The sequence below is a fragment of the Nothobranchius furzeri genome, chromosome 13 (genome assembly GCF_043380555.1).
Source record: "Nothobranchius furzeri strain GRZ-AD chromosome 13, NfurGRZ-RIMD1, whole genome shotgun sequence".
NCBI classification, from domain to species: Eukaryota; Metazoa; Chordata; class Actinopteri; order Cyprinodontiformes; family Nothobranchiidae; genus Nothobranchius; species Nothobranchius furzeri.
This window is the reverse complement of record NC_091753.1, coordinates 47,371,864-47,386,923: the sequence shown is the minus strand read 5'-3', so window position 1 is coordinate 47,386,923 and position 15,060 is coordinate 47,371,864. Positions and strand designations below refer to the sequence as shown.

Here is a 15,060-nt window from a genome sequence, read left to right as displayed (position 1 = left end):
CCTGCATCATGGGGTTGATCTGAGCTGAGGAGGAGACTCCTGTTGTTTTGTTCATCTTCATCATAATAATGACAACATTAGATGACAACAGGTGCTCACATAGGTTTGTGCTGCTGAACATGTCTGAGCAGCTTGACCACGTTGTTGTGTGTTGGGGAGGAAACAGAACGACAGCAACCACAGAGTCGTGCTGGTTTGAGCGTGTCGCTGTTCGCTGGAGTTATATCAGCTCTGTCTGGAAGTTAGTCGGAAAACTTTCTCTTTCAGTCGTGAACACATTACTGAGCGGCTAGAATCTCCGTTTCTGGGCTTCAACGTCAGAAAATAGCTGAGTGAACTCAGCGCTGAGTGAGAGGAGTGTTTAGTTTGTCCCTGCACACCGGCAGCAGGCGCTGGAAAAAACACAAAGGAGGGGGCGCGTCGGCTCCGCGCTGACGCCGCAAAGCATCATGGGAGTTGAAGTCTTTGCGGTAAAATCGGCCAGCGGGCCAGTTTTAATATATTTTTTATATTTATCTCGCGGGCCACATAAAAATGCTCCGCGGGCCGCATCTGGCCCGCGGGCCTTGTGTCTGACATATGTGATCTAGAATGTTTGAGTCTTGTTATGTCGTGATTGTTTTCTTTTCTAAATATTTAACACGTGTATTTTATGTGTAAAGATATTCCGATTTTCCTTTTCCCCCTGTACACCTCAAACTACCAGTTCAAATCAGAGACCTGTCATCTACAGAAATACTCAGATGACTGCAGTCGTTGGGTGTATCAGAGATGGACAGGAAGCTGAGTACAGAGAGCTGGTGGAGCGCTTTGTGGCATGGTGTGTAAACAATCATCTGACCTTGAATGTGAACAAAACAAAGGAGATGATTTTAGACTTCAGAAGAAACAGGGTGGAGTCAACCACTGTTTCCATCATGGGAGAAGAAGTGGAGGTGGTTGAGGAATACAAATACCTTGGAGTTCACCTGGACAACAGACTGGACTGGAGAAAGAACAGCGAAGCCGTTTACAAGAAGGTACACAGCAGACTGCACTTCTTGAGGACGCTTATGGGCCATTCCCATCTGTACCGGGTCGGCCCGGGCCGGGTAGCATAGGTTGTTTACATATCTGGGTGGCCTGGTATTTTTCCGGGCCAACCAAGGCTCATTCTCAGCCCTCTTCTCGAGGGGGTCTGCTTCAGGCCGACCAGGGCCAACACACCCACTGCTGACAGCAAATTCACACCTTCCATTAGAGCAAGCCTCTGATTGGTGGGTAGAATCAGCCCACATGGGCTTAAGACAAGGATGTGTGGAATCAACCGGGCCAGGCTGGGGCCGACTGGGGCTACCCGGCCCGGGCCGACCCGGTACAGATGGGAATGGCCCATTAGGTCCTTCAATGTCTGTAGCAAGATGCTGCAGATCTTCTACAAGTCTGTTGTTGAGAGTGTAATCTCTTCAGCCATCGTCTGTTGGGGTAGCAGCATCAGAAGCAGGGACCTGAAAAGGCTCAACAGCCTAATAAAAAAGGCTGGTTCTGTTCTGGGGATGACTGCGGAACCACTGGAGGAGATAATGCAAAGAAGGATTCTCCAGAGAATCAAGAAAATTATGGACAAGCCTGAGCGTTCTCTTCACAAGACTGTCCGACAACGGAAGAGTGTCTTCAGTCAGAGGCTTCTTCAGTTTCGCTGCAACACTGACCGCTACTGGAGATCCTTCCTGCCAACAACCGTTGTAATTTACAACAACTCTTTGATGACTTGATTATTATTATTCTGAGCTACTACAGCAATTAATTTCGCTCTGGGATTAATAAAGTATTTTTGAATTGAATTGAATTTGAATTATTAACATGTTCCAGGACAAGATTAAAGAAGGCAATTAGGGTCCAGCAGGTTATAAAAATAATAAGCACACACTCACTGAGCATTAAGAAGGCCCAGAACAAATAATCCTCCTCATCAGAGACATCATCTTTTGATCACTTGCTTACGTCCTAAAATAATTTATTCTCTCTTCATCTCAAACTGAAGTCAATTTCCTCCAACGCAGATGGTCTGAAAGCTGCACTGCTGCCAACATCTTCATCTTACAAATAAAATAATACAAGGAGCACCTAAAAGAGCAGCCTGGTGCAAAAGCAAGAGCAGAAAGGAGGAGCAAGAATGGTCTGTGGTGCCGTACAGCACTCCTGAGTGAATATTGGACAAACCACAGCTTCACAGTGTGACGCCTACAGTGTCAAGAGGAAATCCAATAACATCTTTCTTTTGTGCATGGAGAAAAGAGGGGAAATGAGTGGTGTCTCTGCGACGCTCTTCACCATGCAACATGCTTGAGTGAAGAATGAAATCACCGAGCCGACTGGATATGACACTGAACAGAAATCTACAGCAAAAAACAAAGACAGTCTCTTCAGGCTGTTTATACACCCCAAAGTTAACCGAAACGTCTCCCCAACTCAGTTCATCCCAGCTTTAGCTCGCATTCTAAATCAATCCCTACAGTCAATGAAAGGCACACACCGCATTGATCTCTCCTCAAAAATTTGGAGTCGGTCACCTTCCCTCGACGTAATCTATCAACACTGAAGCAGATCAACGCTTGCACAGACTCTTAATGGATTCCAGACTACAAACAGGTGGTAATTATGCTTCTGTTCTGTGTCCTTGTCTGTGTAACAATGACCAATTCCTGTATGTGCAGATTGAGAAAGACCGAATGTGTGGAGATTCATTAGGAAAACTCTTCCTTCACAGTGGAAAATGCCCCGTTTTCTGTTTAGGTTGCTTAGGTGACAATATTTGTTTTTTTAGGTGATGTGGAAACACTCTAAGGGAAAACTAATATACTATCAACTTCCAGGTAGATATGGTTTATATGCTCATTAGCTAGATGCATTAGCCTAGTGAACTAGACCAAATTCTTGCTTTGCAAAGAATGGTCTAGGCATGCTCCATTGGAACCTCCGCAGCTCCTACCAGGACTCTGGCTAGCCAATCACAGCTCTCTAGAGGGGTTTCAAACACATAAAGAGCTGTGATTGGTCCATAATGGTGGGCCAATCATAGTGCTCTATCTGCTTAGTGAACAAATCACTGAGCTTTATCCGCTTTGTGGGCCAATCAGGGCACTCTATATGCCTGGTGGGTGGGATGATGCAACAGAGTGAAACAAGAGTATGTCACATTCATTGTCCAGTGGAATGCGGAGATCATTTGAAAGACAACGGTAGAACCCGCCCCACAACCGAGAGCCGTCAATGGAGCATGGCCAGACTAAATAATACATTTATTTAGTCTGGCTTGCCAGGCTATAGATGCATGGGAGTTTGTTCAACCAGCCTACATGTGTTTTGTGGATTTGGAGATGGCGTTCGACCAAGTCCCTCTAGGAGTCCTGTGGGGGGCACTCTGGGAGTGTCGGGTACCAGGCCCATTGATACGGCCTGATAAATAAATGAATAAATGACCCCCACTTGTGTAGTGCCTTTCAGAGTCAGAGGACTCTAAAGTGCTTTACTACAGAGTATCATTCATCCATTCACACACATTCACACACTGATGGTGAAGAGCTACAATGTAGTCACAGCTGCCCTGGGGCTCACTGACAGACTAGGCTTCCACACACCGGCGCCACCAGTCACTCAAACTACCACCAGCAGGCATGGTGGGTTAAGCGTCTTGCCCAAGGACACAACCGCAGCAGTCTCTGGTCAGAGCAGGGCTCGAACCTGCAACCTTTCGATTACTGGCCATTGCTTAACCTCCTGAGTTTCTGCTGTCCCCGGTTATGTACAAACCCAAAACATGCCGCTTTGCAGATGGTGAAAACACACCTATCGACTATGACCACAGCTATTAACTGTGCTTTACGCCTCGTGGATGTTCCACAGCGCTTACGCATCCAGTGGAAAGCTGGGGTTAGAATCTTTCTGAAGCAGCTACTGATAAAAGGGGTGGAAAGCTGGTATCCATTTCTGGTGGAAACACCTTGCAACTAGGCCAAACTGAGTCGAGCCACACTGAGTTGGTATAGGGGGGAAAATACCTTCTGGTTCTGAGCCAGCTCCCAGCTGACCCCCTATGGCCGAGAACCCCAACAGTTGTGCCCTCTCTGACACAAGCGCTCTGTGTCTCTCCATGACAACTAGCTATTAAACTTAAATTAAAAGTGTTTCGTAAGATCAACTAAAATAACAGAGGTCAAGCAGGCTGCATGCATTAGCACCCGCCTCTGTAATACTGAGAACACTGGGGCGCTGTTTGCCAAACAGGCTGTCTGGGGACGGTTGTCTAATCTGAACACACAACAAACAGAAAGCTGCTGAATTATAATAAGATATCTATCGTGCTGAGGTGATAAGAAAGGCTTTAGAATACCACTGCTATTATTAAACTCAATTATTCTAAACAGAAATGTGCCATCAGCCTTCTCTTTATTGAACACACTCTTATTCAACAGGTTTTCATTTCAGAATTTACTTTAACAAGGAGAGAAAAGAAAGGAGACAGAAAAAAGGAAGAGACAGCGAGGGAGACTGCTCATCAGCATCCCGCAGCTCTATTTTTAGTACGTGGCAGAACCTCAGCAAACCAGCAGGTAGACTACCCATTTATTTTATTTGCACAGCAGCCGAAATAAACCTTCAGACTGATTCAGTGCCATCAGATATGAAGAATGCAAAGTGCTCAGGGGTGCCGAATCTCAAACTGAGCCCTTAACTGCTCAGCGTAGTTGAGGACGAGACAAACAGCAGGAGACGCTTAACTCTGCAGGAGGGGGTGGTGACGAACACGGCAGAAGGTGATTAAAAAATCTAAATATCTTACAGGGGATTTGGCTCTCTTTCTCCATGCTACAGCCAAGGTGGTGGGTGAAAGTGGCCATTGTAATGTTTAAACCTGTAAAATTCTCGAAATTTGAAAACCACAACATTTAATAAGCTTTTAAGACTAAAGAATGACTGATTTAAAGAGTGCTAATGCCTCTAATTCTAACAACAACTTCACAATCATTTAAAATAGAATAAAGAAAACCAACAATAACAGAAAGGTTAGAAGCTCCTGCTAGTGGCTCATTATAGGATGGTCATGGTAGCGACCAGTACCTCATTGTCACCATGGTAACCAGGTGATGGGGGAGAGGAGTTAAAGTAACGGTGAGTCGTTTCCTGTTCCTCTGCCCTACTGGTTAAAAGTGGAATTACAGCTGTTGTATACAACCCTGCAGCAGCCTGCTGTACAACCCGCTAACAACGAGTTAACACTATCATGAGCCAACCAAACTAAAATACTACTAGTACTAAAGTAAACCCTCAAGGAAAAAGATTCACACTGTTGGACAAAAATATTATTACTTACAAGACCAGTAGCAACAAAGCCAAGATTTTGTAGCCTCCTTTAGCTCCCTCAAACTAGTGTAGGCCGTGTCGATGTTCACTCTGGTTTTAGCTCTTTGCTTCGCCTACAAAGACATTATGCTCACACTTTTAATTTCAGGCTCCACCGTGATGCCAAAAGAAAAGGCAAACTTCTTTTTTTTCTTCTTGTGCTTTTTATTGTCGATTGGCAAACTGAAAATACTAATTGTTAGCATAACAGCTAACTGTCGTAAAGCAGGTAGCTACCTGCTCCACAAAACTGTTATGTGCAGTATCTGGCTAGTAGAGGGCTGCAGAGTGGTGTTAAATATTATACTGGTCAAGTTTCTAACTCAACTGCGATCAATGTTAAAGCTCTAGCTTCAAGTTTATAAAACTATTTAGTTGTACTTTAAGTCAGGTGCATCCACAGTGTGGCCCCGGGGCCATGTGTGGCCCTCTGAGTGATTTTGCGTGGCCCTCAGCATTAGGAGGCGGTTTACTAATACATCTATTTTAGGACTTTTTTGAGCAGAACCAATGAAAAATATTAAATAATGTTTGCATTCTTATAAAAATATATTTTTTGTGGTCCATGAGGAGTTTTAACTTCATGATTTTGGCCCTCGTCTTGAAAAGTTTGGACATCACTGCTTTGTAACTAAAGGGTTGCAGGTTCGACTCTGTCGCAGTGCTTGTGCCTTAGGGCAAGACACTTAACCCACCTTGCCTGCTGACACTGTTCGCAGGTTGTTGTTTATGGCAGCCTCACTTCTGTCAATGTACCCCAGGACAGCTGTGGTTACATAGCTCATCACCACCAGCATGGGTGAATGACTGGTTTTGCTATAAAATGCCTTGGCGGGTTGTAAGACCAGAAGGTGCTACATCAAATAAAGGCCATTTACTGGTAGTTTTTTATGTTACCATGGTAACTGTACACCTGTGTATCTCTCAGTGAGTAAACCTAATGATATAAAGATGGAAACAAAGCCTAAAGAGTAAGCCTCAGAGAAAAGCTGCTGTTTGCACAAACTATAAGCCACCTTTCAAAAATGCTTTAATTTTGTGTGACAAAAGGTTCTGAACGTCACCGGTGTGCCTTTTCTTATTTCTAAAGTGCTTTATGTTGGAGGTACAAGTTAGAAGAGGAAATAAACCATAGAATGCATATTTAGATATGTCAAAGGTTTGTGTGACATCATCAACTGGATGCAAGGGTTCACCGGCTGCATACCAGGTTTGAATGTTGTGTTGTCTTGGTATCAAGGGTGAGCATAAGAGACGAGCCATCCACAGCACCACTGAAGCAACTCTAGATGGCTGTGGCTCAAGAGAGGAGAACCATTCAGCTATATGGACACCAGCTATGGCCTGGAAGAGACTATGTGATGTTTAAAGACTCAAAACACCCAGTGACTCCAGGAAAACAACACTGATGATGGGTCCATGTGCATCAGAAGATGTATTGTACACTTAACTCCAAAAATCTAAACTTTCAACTTAGTACGAAAACTGTAAATGGTTGTTGCCCAGCACAAAAACGGAAGAGAGGCCATGAACAGCTGGCAGCGCTGACGAAGGCGGAAGTTCCGGCCGAAACATGTCAGCCGAAGGTAAAGAAACATCTAATTTAACATCACTGTGTTAAATAAGAAAAAAGAAGATAATTATGAATCAACACACAGAAAAAATATACAGAAGAGTTGCAAAAGGTTCTAAAGTATGCATTCAGCTGAGTCAACTCAAACTTTTTGCAAGATGCTTGAAGAGTAACTAAACCCCAAATTAAGTTTTTTTTTTGCTTATAAACTGTATAATTGGGCTTTTACAAATGCAATCTTTCTGTTTCTGTGCATTTTTGACATGTTTGAGTAAACTTGATTAAATCTAGAATCTATGTCTAAAAATGCGTTAGTGCCGCCCCCTATGGGTTGAACTCTGGCTACTGCATTTTAAATTTGTGATTGACTGAGGCTGCCACAATTTCACGTCATCGGTACTGTCTCCTCCCACTCCCACTCCCTCTTGGGATGGAAATTCCGCACACTTGACCATGCCACTCCGTGCCTCCTGGCAACGCCCACTTTCATAGTGTTATTAAAATCTTGACTAGGGGTGGAGTTACCTTTTCTGATGGTGTGCAGTCCCTCTTTAAACACTGGTTGCTCAGAGAGCTCTAGAGCGCGAGGTTCTCAGCTGGTTTGTAAAAACCCCTAAAGAGAAATTCTTGCAATTGTTTGCAGTTTTGTCTCGGCCGTAAATCCTACTTTTACAGAAAAACTCATAGCAATCGACTCATTGCAATCTGTTACCAATTAAACAACACTTTTTTTATGCATAATTGATGAAAAATAAAATTAACAGAACATATGTTTTGTACCGGCACCCTTAGCTCAGTTAAAGGTTTAAACTCAGTTTAACAATCTAAATTTGACAACCTTGAGTATGGGAAGAAAACTGAATGGCAGAAAGATAAAAATGGTTCACTTTGAATGCAGAGTCATTGCAATAAAAACCTTTAAAATGGCATATTAAAGTTCTCTAAATTCACAGTAGCACCTGCTTTATTTTGATGAGTTACTCATCTCTGAAAATAGCTTTCATCACATCTTAATCCTTATTGGTCCTCTCAACTTATCTTTCCATTTTTTGGATGAGGAGGCACTTCTGTTTAATAAAATCAGAGCAAGAGGATGAAAAAGGCTGTGCAATCCGAAACTCTCAGATCAAAAACACTGACTAAATGATGAAGCATGGAGCATAATATGCCTTGCATTTCACACACTGCGTTAAGTAAAGTTATGCAGACTTTGCAGTGAAGCACTAAGATGTGTAGGATGCCCAACGGCATTCCTTCAGTTAAAAAATGACAAAGATCTGTGTGCACAAGAGAAGCTTGCATAATATCAAACGTCTGTACTGAGAAAGCTGAAAACAGAGCTGCTCCACCTAAGAAAAATGTGAAGGAATAACTCATGAATGCAGATATTGTGAAGTGACGACAATAACAACACAGCAACACAGCTACAGCTTGCTACCGTCAACCTGCTAGCTGAAGCATGGTTTCACAAAGCTCTGCTACAATAATAAAAGGCCTGGCTGTGAAGTTTCAATTAACCTGAGAGTTTTACTGTGTCGCTGAAAGAAATGTAAGAAATATTCACTGGAAAAATAGAAAAATACAGCTGCAGCAGTTTGTTTAAAAGTGTTTTCAATATCGCAGAAGAATCTAATTAGTCTTATGGGTTTGTCAACTAAAAATAGTCTCCATGCTCAATTTTTCGGTTTCCTCTTTTCCGTCTGGACTGTGCAGGTGCAGGAGCTGACGCCGAGCCAGAATAACCATGAGCATTTCCACAACCGGTCTGCATTTTAACAAGTTTGTGAACTAGAGTTCAACTGGATGAGCTTCATCCCTCTCCACCTGCTACACCTGCTATTGTTCTGGTTTAATCTGAAATGTGGATGTTTTGTCTGTTTAGTTGAAATTTGTTGTCTTATCTTTTTTTGGATTGTTTGGAAGATGTTACAGAAGGGCCCTTTTCCACTTTCTAAATCAAAGCCCAAAACAGCAAAACAACAGAGAAAAAGTCCTCAGCGACTTTATTTTTTTACACATTTGAAGTTGTGAAACAATTGGACCATACTAAATAGCTGTCACCCACCAAAAAATTACTAATTTCCTTCTGTTTCATTACTATGTTAATATTTTAGAATTCCTGTCTTGTTGGTAATGCTAAATAATGTTTAATTTATTTCTTTTTGTCTGAAGAATGCAGCTTTTGGTTACAGAGCTGAATAGTTTGTAAAAATGAATCAAATTCAAATCAATTTCCCTCTGGGATTAATAAAGTATTTTTGAATTGAGTTGAATTGAAATTCATGCAAAAGCGAAATATTTGCAAAGATTTTTTATGCATAAAAGCTTGTTATATTCCGATTTTATTCACGCATAACACTCTTGGATAAAATCTGCAAAGAATATCTGCATGCAACAAGGTAATTAATGAGAATAAAGTAAAAATGACTATTTAAACTGCAGATTTTATAGGGTTAATGCCTCACCTGAGCTCAGCAGTTTGCTTAAATCAGCATCAGAAATCCACACGATGCAGAGCTGCATTAATGACCACACTGAGTGACCATTACCCTGTCTCTGCCACTTTTTGCCACCACTTAGCCCGACAGTGATCTAAAATGTTAGTCCCCTCAGGAAACTTCTGGTTCTCCTCCTGCAACTATGGAAAAGGTCAGAGCACTGAGGCCACAAGCACCAGCAGGAGCTGTTTAAGATTCAGAAAGTTGCCCTTTTTTAAAGGAAGAAATGGGAGGTGTATCTTTGCACACAGCATCCCCAGCTGCCAGCATTAATGCAAGCTCCTCTAAATGATTTCAGAAATCAAGACAATGTAATCCGGTTTAAATCAGTATTAAGAGTGAGGGAAACACATCGCGTTAGAGTTAAAAGTGAGAATGCTGCTCAGACTGAATCACTGATTAACTTTGTGACAACAATGCAAACAGGTGGCTCATCCAGCAGCTAAATGATCCTTTCAAAAAGCAACAATAAACCAGAAATGTCACGACTTCAAAGGCTTTTGCTGCTGCAGCCCTGTCGACTCTCATTTCCGCCTATTCCAATTCAACAACCAAATCAGATGCATGAAAAAGATGTCTGCTATTAATAGCACAATACACGCGCGCGCATGCACACGCACACACACACACACACACACACTGAACCCCTCCTTTTGGATTTACTTCACCTCAATTAAGCATCTTTGACTTTTTCTTCCAGATTTTTAAGAGAACGGATCATATTTAAATGTCTGAACACAAAATAATCAACCAAGACACAGCAGCGCATTTAGGAGAGACAGTTGAGCTTTCCCTCACTTGACCCCGCAGCGACACGACCACCTGCAGACACGCACCGTGTCTGTGTCAGATGAGGACAGTCCACCGGACCGGACTGGACCGGACCGTCTGACCCGCAGAGGTCCGACGCGCATTCCTATACGAGTCCATCCATCGATCCATGCAGCAGCTGCGGCTGCGTTACAGGTTACACACCAAAACCCAGCAGCACGAGACACACGGGTCTACCTGTTAGCACGCGACCATGCATGACGTTGCACCCCCTTACCTTTGCCTCGAGTCTCCTTTGACATGGTGTCCTATCCGATGCGTCCCTTTCTGCGGTCACTGGGAAGTGCCGTCACGATGCTGTCAGTGCGCGGCGGCGTGTTGGTCTCAGCCGGACGCTTAGTTACTCACCCAGTTGCTCGGCTCTTCCTGACGGACTGCACCTGACTGACGGACTGAGGAGCGGGCTTTGCCTCCCCCACTCAGCGCAGAGTGTTCAACCAGTCCTCTCTCGTTCACCTGCGCAAAGTCCGGTGGAGCGCCGCGCCGTTGATAACATACTTTGACTCTGTGGTGTATCTGTGCAGACTTTGCTCACATGTCATGTCCGCCCAGCTCCCCTTGTCCTCCCCCTCTCTTGTCTTCTCTCCGCCGCAAACATCAGCCGGAGTTGCAGCGAGCGGGTCTGCAGCTCGACTGCCTCCAGCGGTGCGCGCAGGTCCGCGGCTGCAGCTGCTGCATGGAGGGCGTAAAAGTCCGCTTCCTGGGAACGCAAAACGCCCTTAAAGAGTCTTAAATTAAAGGGGAAATAAATGAATTTAAAACAGCCGTAAATGCAGAAAATATGGACTCAAAAATTATTTTAAATGATTTGAGATGGTTTTTGTGTAGAATAATCATGAGACAATTGGATGATTAAAATTGTGTTTTTGTTTGACCCAATACTAGAACGATAAACACGATTACCTCAAAAGAATCATAACTGATTGAACAAGATGTAAACCGAAGTGGTCCTCCTGACGTTAATCAGAGGCGGTTCTAGGGGGAAGTCCAGGGTGGGCAGTGCCACCACAGCAAGCTTGGACAATCCCGCAACACTTCTGATGCTGAGCCTTAAGCTTGGTTTATGCTTGGCGCATTCACTTTCCGCTTGGTGATGCGGCTCGCAGATGGAACGCGCCTCACAACTCGCAGCGTTTATGGTTCATGCGGCTTGTCTCTGCGGTGAGCCAATATTCTCCCAAACTGAACGGGGCAGCATGGAGCTCTACGGCATGCATCCAACACTACACCATAGTAGAAGTAGAAATTATTGTTGTTTACAACATGGCATTCCAGCATTTTTAACAGCGTCCTCGTCTTTTCCGACAGTGCGAGCTATTTCTCTCCAAGAATTATTAACAACATGTTGATCACGGTGATCTTTGAGAACTGAATCATACAAATGTCTGTATTTACGAACCTCTGCCATACTAGTTCTTGCCAGTCTGCCATGTTTTTCCGCGTCCGACCGTCCGCGTGGTTAGAAAATTTCCTAGGTTCGCGTTGCGGAAATTTTGGGCCGTGCGGAGGCGCGGTGGAGGGGCGTGGTTGTTAAGATGACGCAAAATGACGCAACTTTTCCGTGCGGACCTCGCGGACGCGTCAAGCATAAACCAACCTTAAGCCTCCTTTTCACTGAACGTAAAACCAGTATGTAACATAATAGCGATCAACAATTGTTGTCATTTTGCTGCTTACAAAGGGCTTAAATATTCATGTTTTTCCCAAGTTGTTGTTCAGTTCACCTCTTAAGTTCAAAGGTGATTTTATGCCTCAATGATTCGTTGTTCAAGGGGAGCACCTCCTAAACAAGCAAATGTCTTTCTGATAAAGACCATCAACTTAAGATGAATGGGAAACAAATCAAAAGTCCAAAAAAGGACAACATTTTCTTCTTGGAATTAAAATATTTAAAAATGTAGAATAATTCAAAGCTTCTGTATCATGATGTCCTATGCTGCTCATGGTGTGGATTTGTGTCTTTTTATGGGATAACGTGAGGGAGCTAATCGCTGCATCAGGACCAAGGCGTTTGAGTTATCGCATCTGTCAAATATTCATCACCAAAGCAGCAGGTGACACCTCAGTCGTGCAGGGGCAGCCACCCGAGCAAAAGAAACAGAAAATGGATATTTGAAAAAAAATTTAAAAAGACGCTCAAAAATAGAGCAAACCCCATCAAAATGTAGTAATGTAATAAAGCCTGAATCATTTCCCCCTCCACTTTAAAACCTCTAAATCCACACGTGGAACTCCTAATCTGACATGTTCAATCTTCACACACTGAATATTTGGAAAATAGCTTTCCACGCACCACTGTGTGTGAAGCAGCTGTGGTAACCCCTGCTGTTTTTGTGCCTTGCTTCCTTACAGTGGTGTGAACTATTTGCCCCCTTCCTGATTTCTTATTCTTTTGCATGTTTGTCACACAAAATGTTTCTGATCAAACACATTTAACCATTAGTCAAAGATAACACAAGTAAACACAAAATGTAGTTTTGAAATGACGGTTTTTATTATTTAGGGAGAGAACAAAATCCAAACCTACATTGCCCTGTGTGAAAAAGTAATTACCCCCTGAACTTAATAGCTGGTTGGGCCTCCCTTAGCAGCAATAACTGCAATCAAGTGTTTGCGATAACTTGCTACGAGTCTTTTACAGCGCTCTGGAGGAATTTTGGCCCACTCATCTTTGCAGAATTGTTGTAATTCAGCTTTGAGGGTTATCTAGCATGAACCGCCTTTTTAAGGTCATGCCATAGCATCTCAATAGGATTCAGGTCAGGACTTTGACTAGGCCACTCCAAAGTCTTCATTTTGTTGTTCTTCAGCCATTCAGAGGTGGATTTGCTGGTGTGTTTTGGGTCATTGCTGCAGCTTTAGTTGACGAACAGATGGCCGGACATTCTCCTTCAGGATGTTTTGGTAGACAGTAGAATTCATGGTTCCATCTATCACAGCAAGCCTTCCAGTTCCTGAAGCAGCAAAACAACCCCAGACCATCACACTACCACCACCATATTTTACTGTTGGTATGATGTTCTTTGTCTGAAATGCTGTGTTACTTCTACGCCAGATGTAACGGGACATTTGCCTTCCAAAAAGTTCAACTTTTGTCTCATCAGTCCACAAGGTATTTTCCCAGAAGTCTTGGCAATCATTGAGATGTTTCTTAGCAAAATTGAAACGAGCCCTAATGTTCTTTTTGCTTAACAGTGGTTAGCGTCTTGGAAATCTGCCATGCAGGCCATTTTTGCCCAGTCTCTCTCTTATGGTGGAGTCGTGAACACTTTAGAAGTTGTCCTGGGGTCTTTTGTGACCTCTCGGATGAGTTGTCTCTGCGCTCTTGGGGTAATTTTGGTCGGCCGCCCACTCCTGGGAAGGTTCACCGCTGTTATGTTGTTGCCATTTGTGGATAATGGCTCTCACTGTGGTTCGCTGGAGTCCCAAAGCTTCAGAAATGGCTTTATAACCTTTACCAGACTGATAGATCTCAATTACTTTTGTTCTCATTTGTTCTTAAGTTTCTTTGGATCTTGGCATGATGTCTAGCTTTTGAGGTGCTTTTGGTCTACTTCTCTGTGTCAGGCAGCTCATATTTAAGTGATTTCTTGATTGAAACAGGTGTGGCGGTAATCAGGCTTGGGGGTGGCTACAGAAATTGAACTCAGGTGTGAAACACCCCAGTTGGGTTATTTTTAAACAAGGGGGGGCAATAACTTTTTCAGGAATCTTCTGTCAGGAATCTTGGCATGACCTTTGACCCAGCTCTCACCCTGGATTCTCATGTCAGTTCTCTTGTTCGCTCTTCCTTCTTCCATCTCAGGAACGTTGCTAAGCTGAGTCCCATTCTGTCCCGCTCTGAACTTGAGACTGTTCTCCACACCTTCATCTCCTCACGCTTAGACTACTGAAACTCTCTTTTCACGTGTCTGAGCAGATCCTCCCTGAACCGTCTACAGGTGGTTCAGAACGCCTGTGCTCGGCTTCTGACCAAGTCCTCCAAACACACCCACATCACCCCGCTTCTCCTCCAGCTTCACTGGCTGCCAGTCAACTTCAGGGTTCATTTCAAGATCCTGGTTCTGGTCTATAGGGCCTTACATGGACAAGCACCATCTTACATTGGTGTTCTTCTTAGTCCCTACACCCCCAGCAGGTCCCTGAGGTCCAGTGATCAAAGCCTACTGGTTGTGCAGCACCAGGCTAAAGACCAAAGGTGACAGATCATTTGCTGCTGTGGCCCCCAGACTCTGGAACTCTCTCCCCCTGAGCCTGAGATCAGTGGACTCAGTGGTCTCCTTTAAAAAGCAGCTGAAGACTCACTTGTTCAAGCTGGCTTTTGTATGACCTTCTTCACCACTCTCTCTTTATTCAGCTCTCCCCACCTATTCCACCTTCCTCAGGATCCACTGATTTCCCTCTTTCCTATTCACTCTCTCTTTCTTTCTTTACATTTTTTTTATCACAAATGCCTATTTTTGCTAATGTTAAATATAGTTTTAAACATTTTCTAAATGCTTTTTTATATTTCTACATTTTTTGTTTTTGTGAAGCGCCTCGTGATTTTTATCTTGAGAGGCGCTATAGAAATTATACTTTCTTCTTCTTCTTCTTCACACAGGGCAATGTAGGTTTGGATTTTGTTCTCTCCCTAAATAATAAAAACCGTCATTTCAAAACTACATTTTGTGTTTACTTGTGTTATCTTTGACTAATGGTTAAATGTGTTTGATGATCAGAAACATTTTGTGTGACAAACATGCAAAAGAATAAGAAATCAGGAAAGGGGGGGAA

General features: G+C 43.4%; 1 protein-coding gene across 2 annotated transcripts in view; it reads right to left on the bottom strand.

Annotated features, from left to right (window-relative positions):
- Nucleotides 1-10,977, bottom strand: part of pitpnm3 (PITPNM family member 3) — a 186,695-nt gene extending 175,718 nt beyond the window's left edge. The window contains exon 1 of one of the 2 annotated variants that reach the window (XM_015951208.3): nucleotides 10,502-10,977. In XM_015951208.3, coding sequence (XP_015806694.1) covers nucleotides 10,502-10,526 — 25 coding nt within the window. In that variant the 5' untranslated portion in view covers nucleotides 10,527-10,977. The remainder of the gene's footprint in view (nucleotides 1-10,501) is intronic. The other variant, XM_015951209.3, reaches the window with a different exon arrangement.
- Between the last annotated feature and the right edge of the window lie 4,083 nt (nucleotides 10,978-15,060).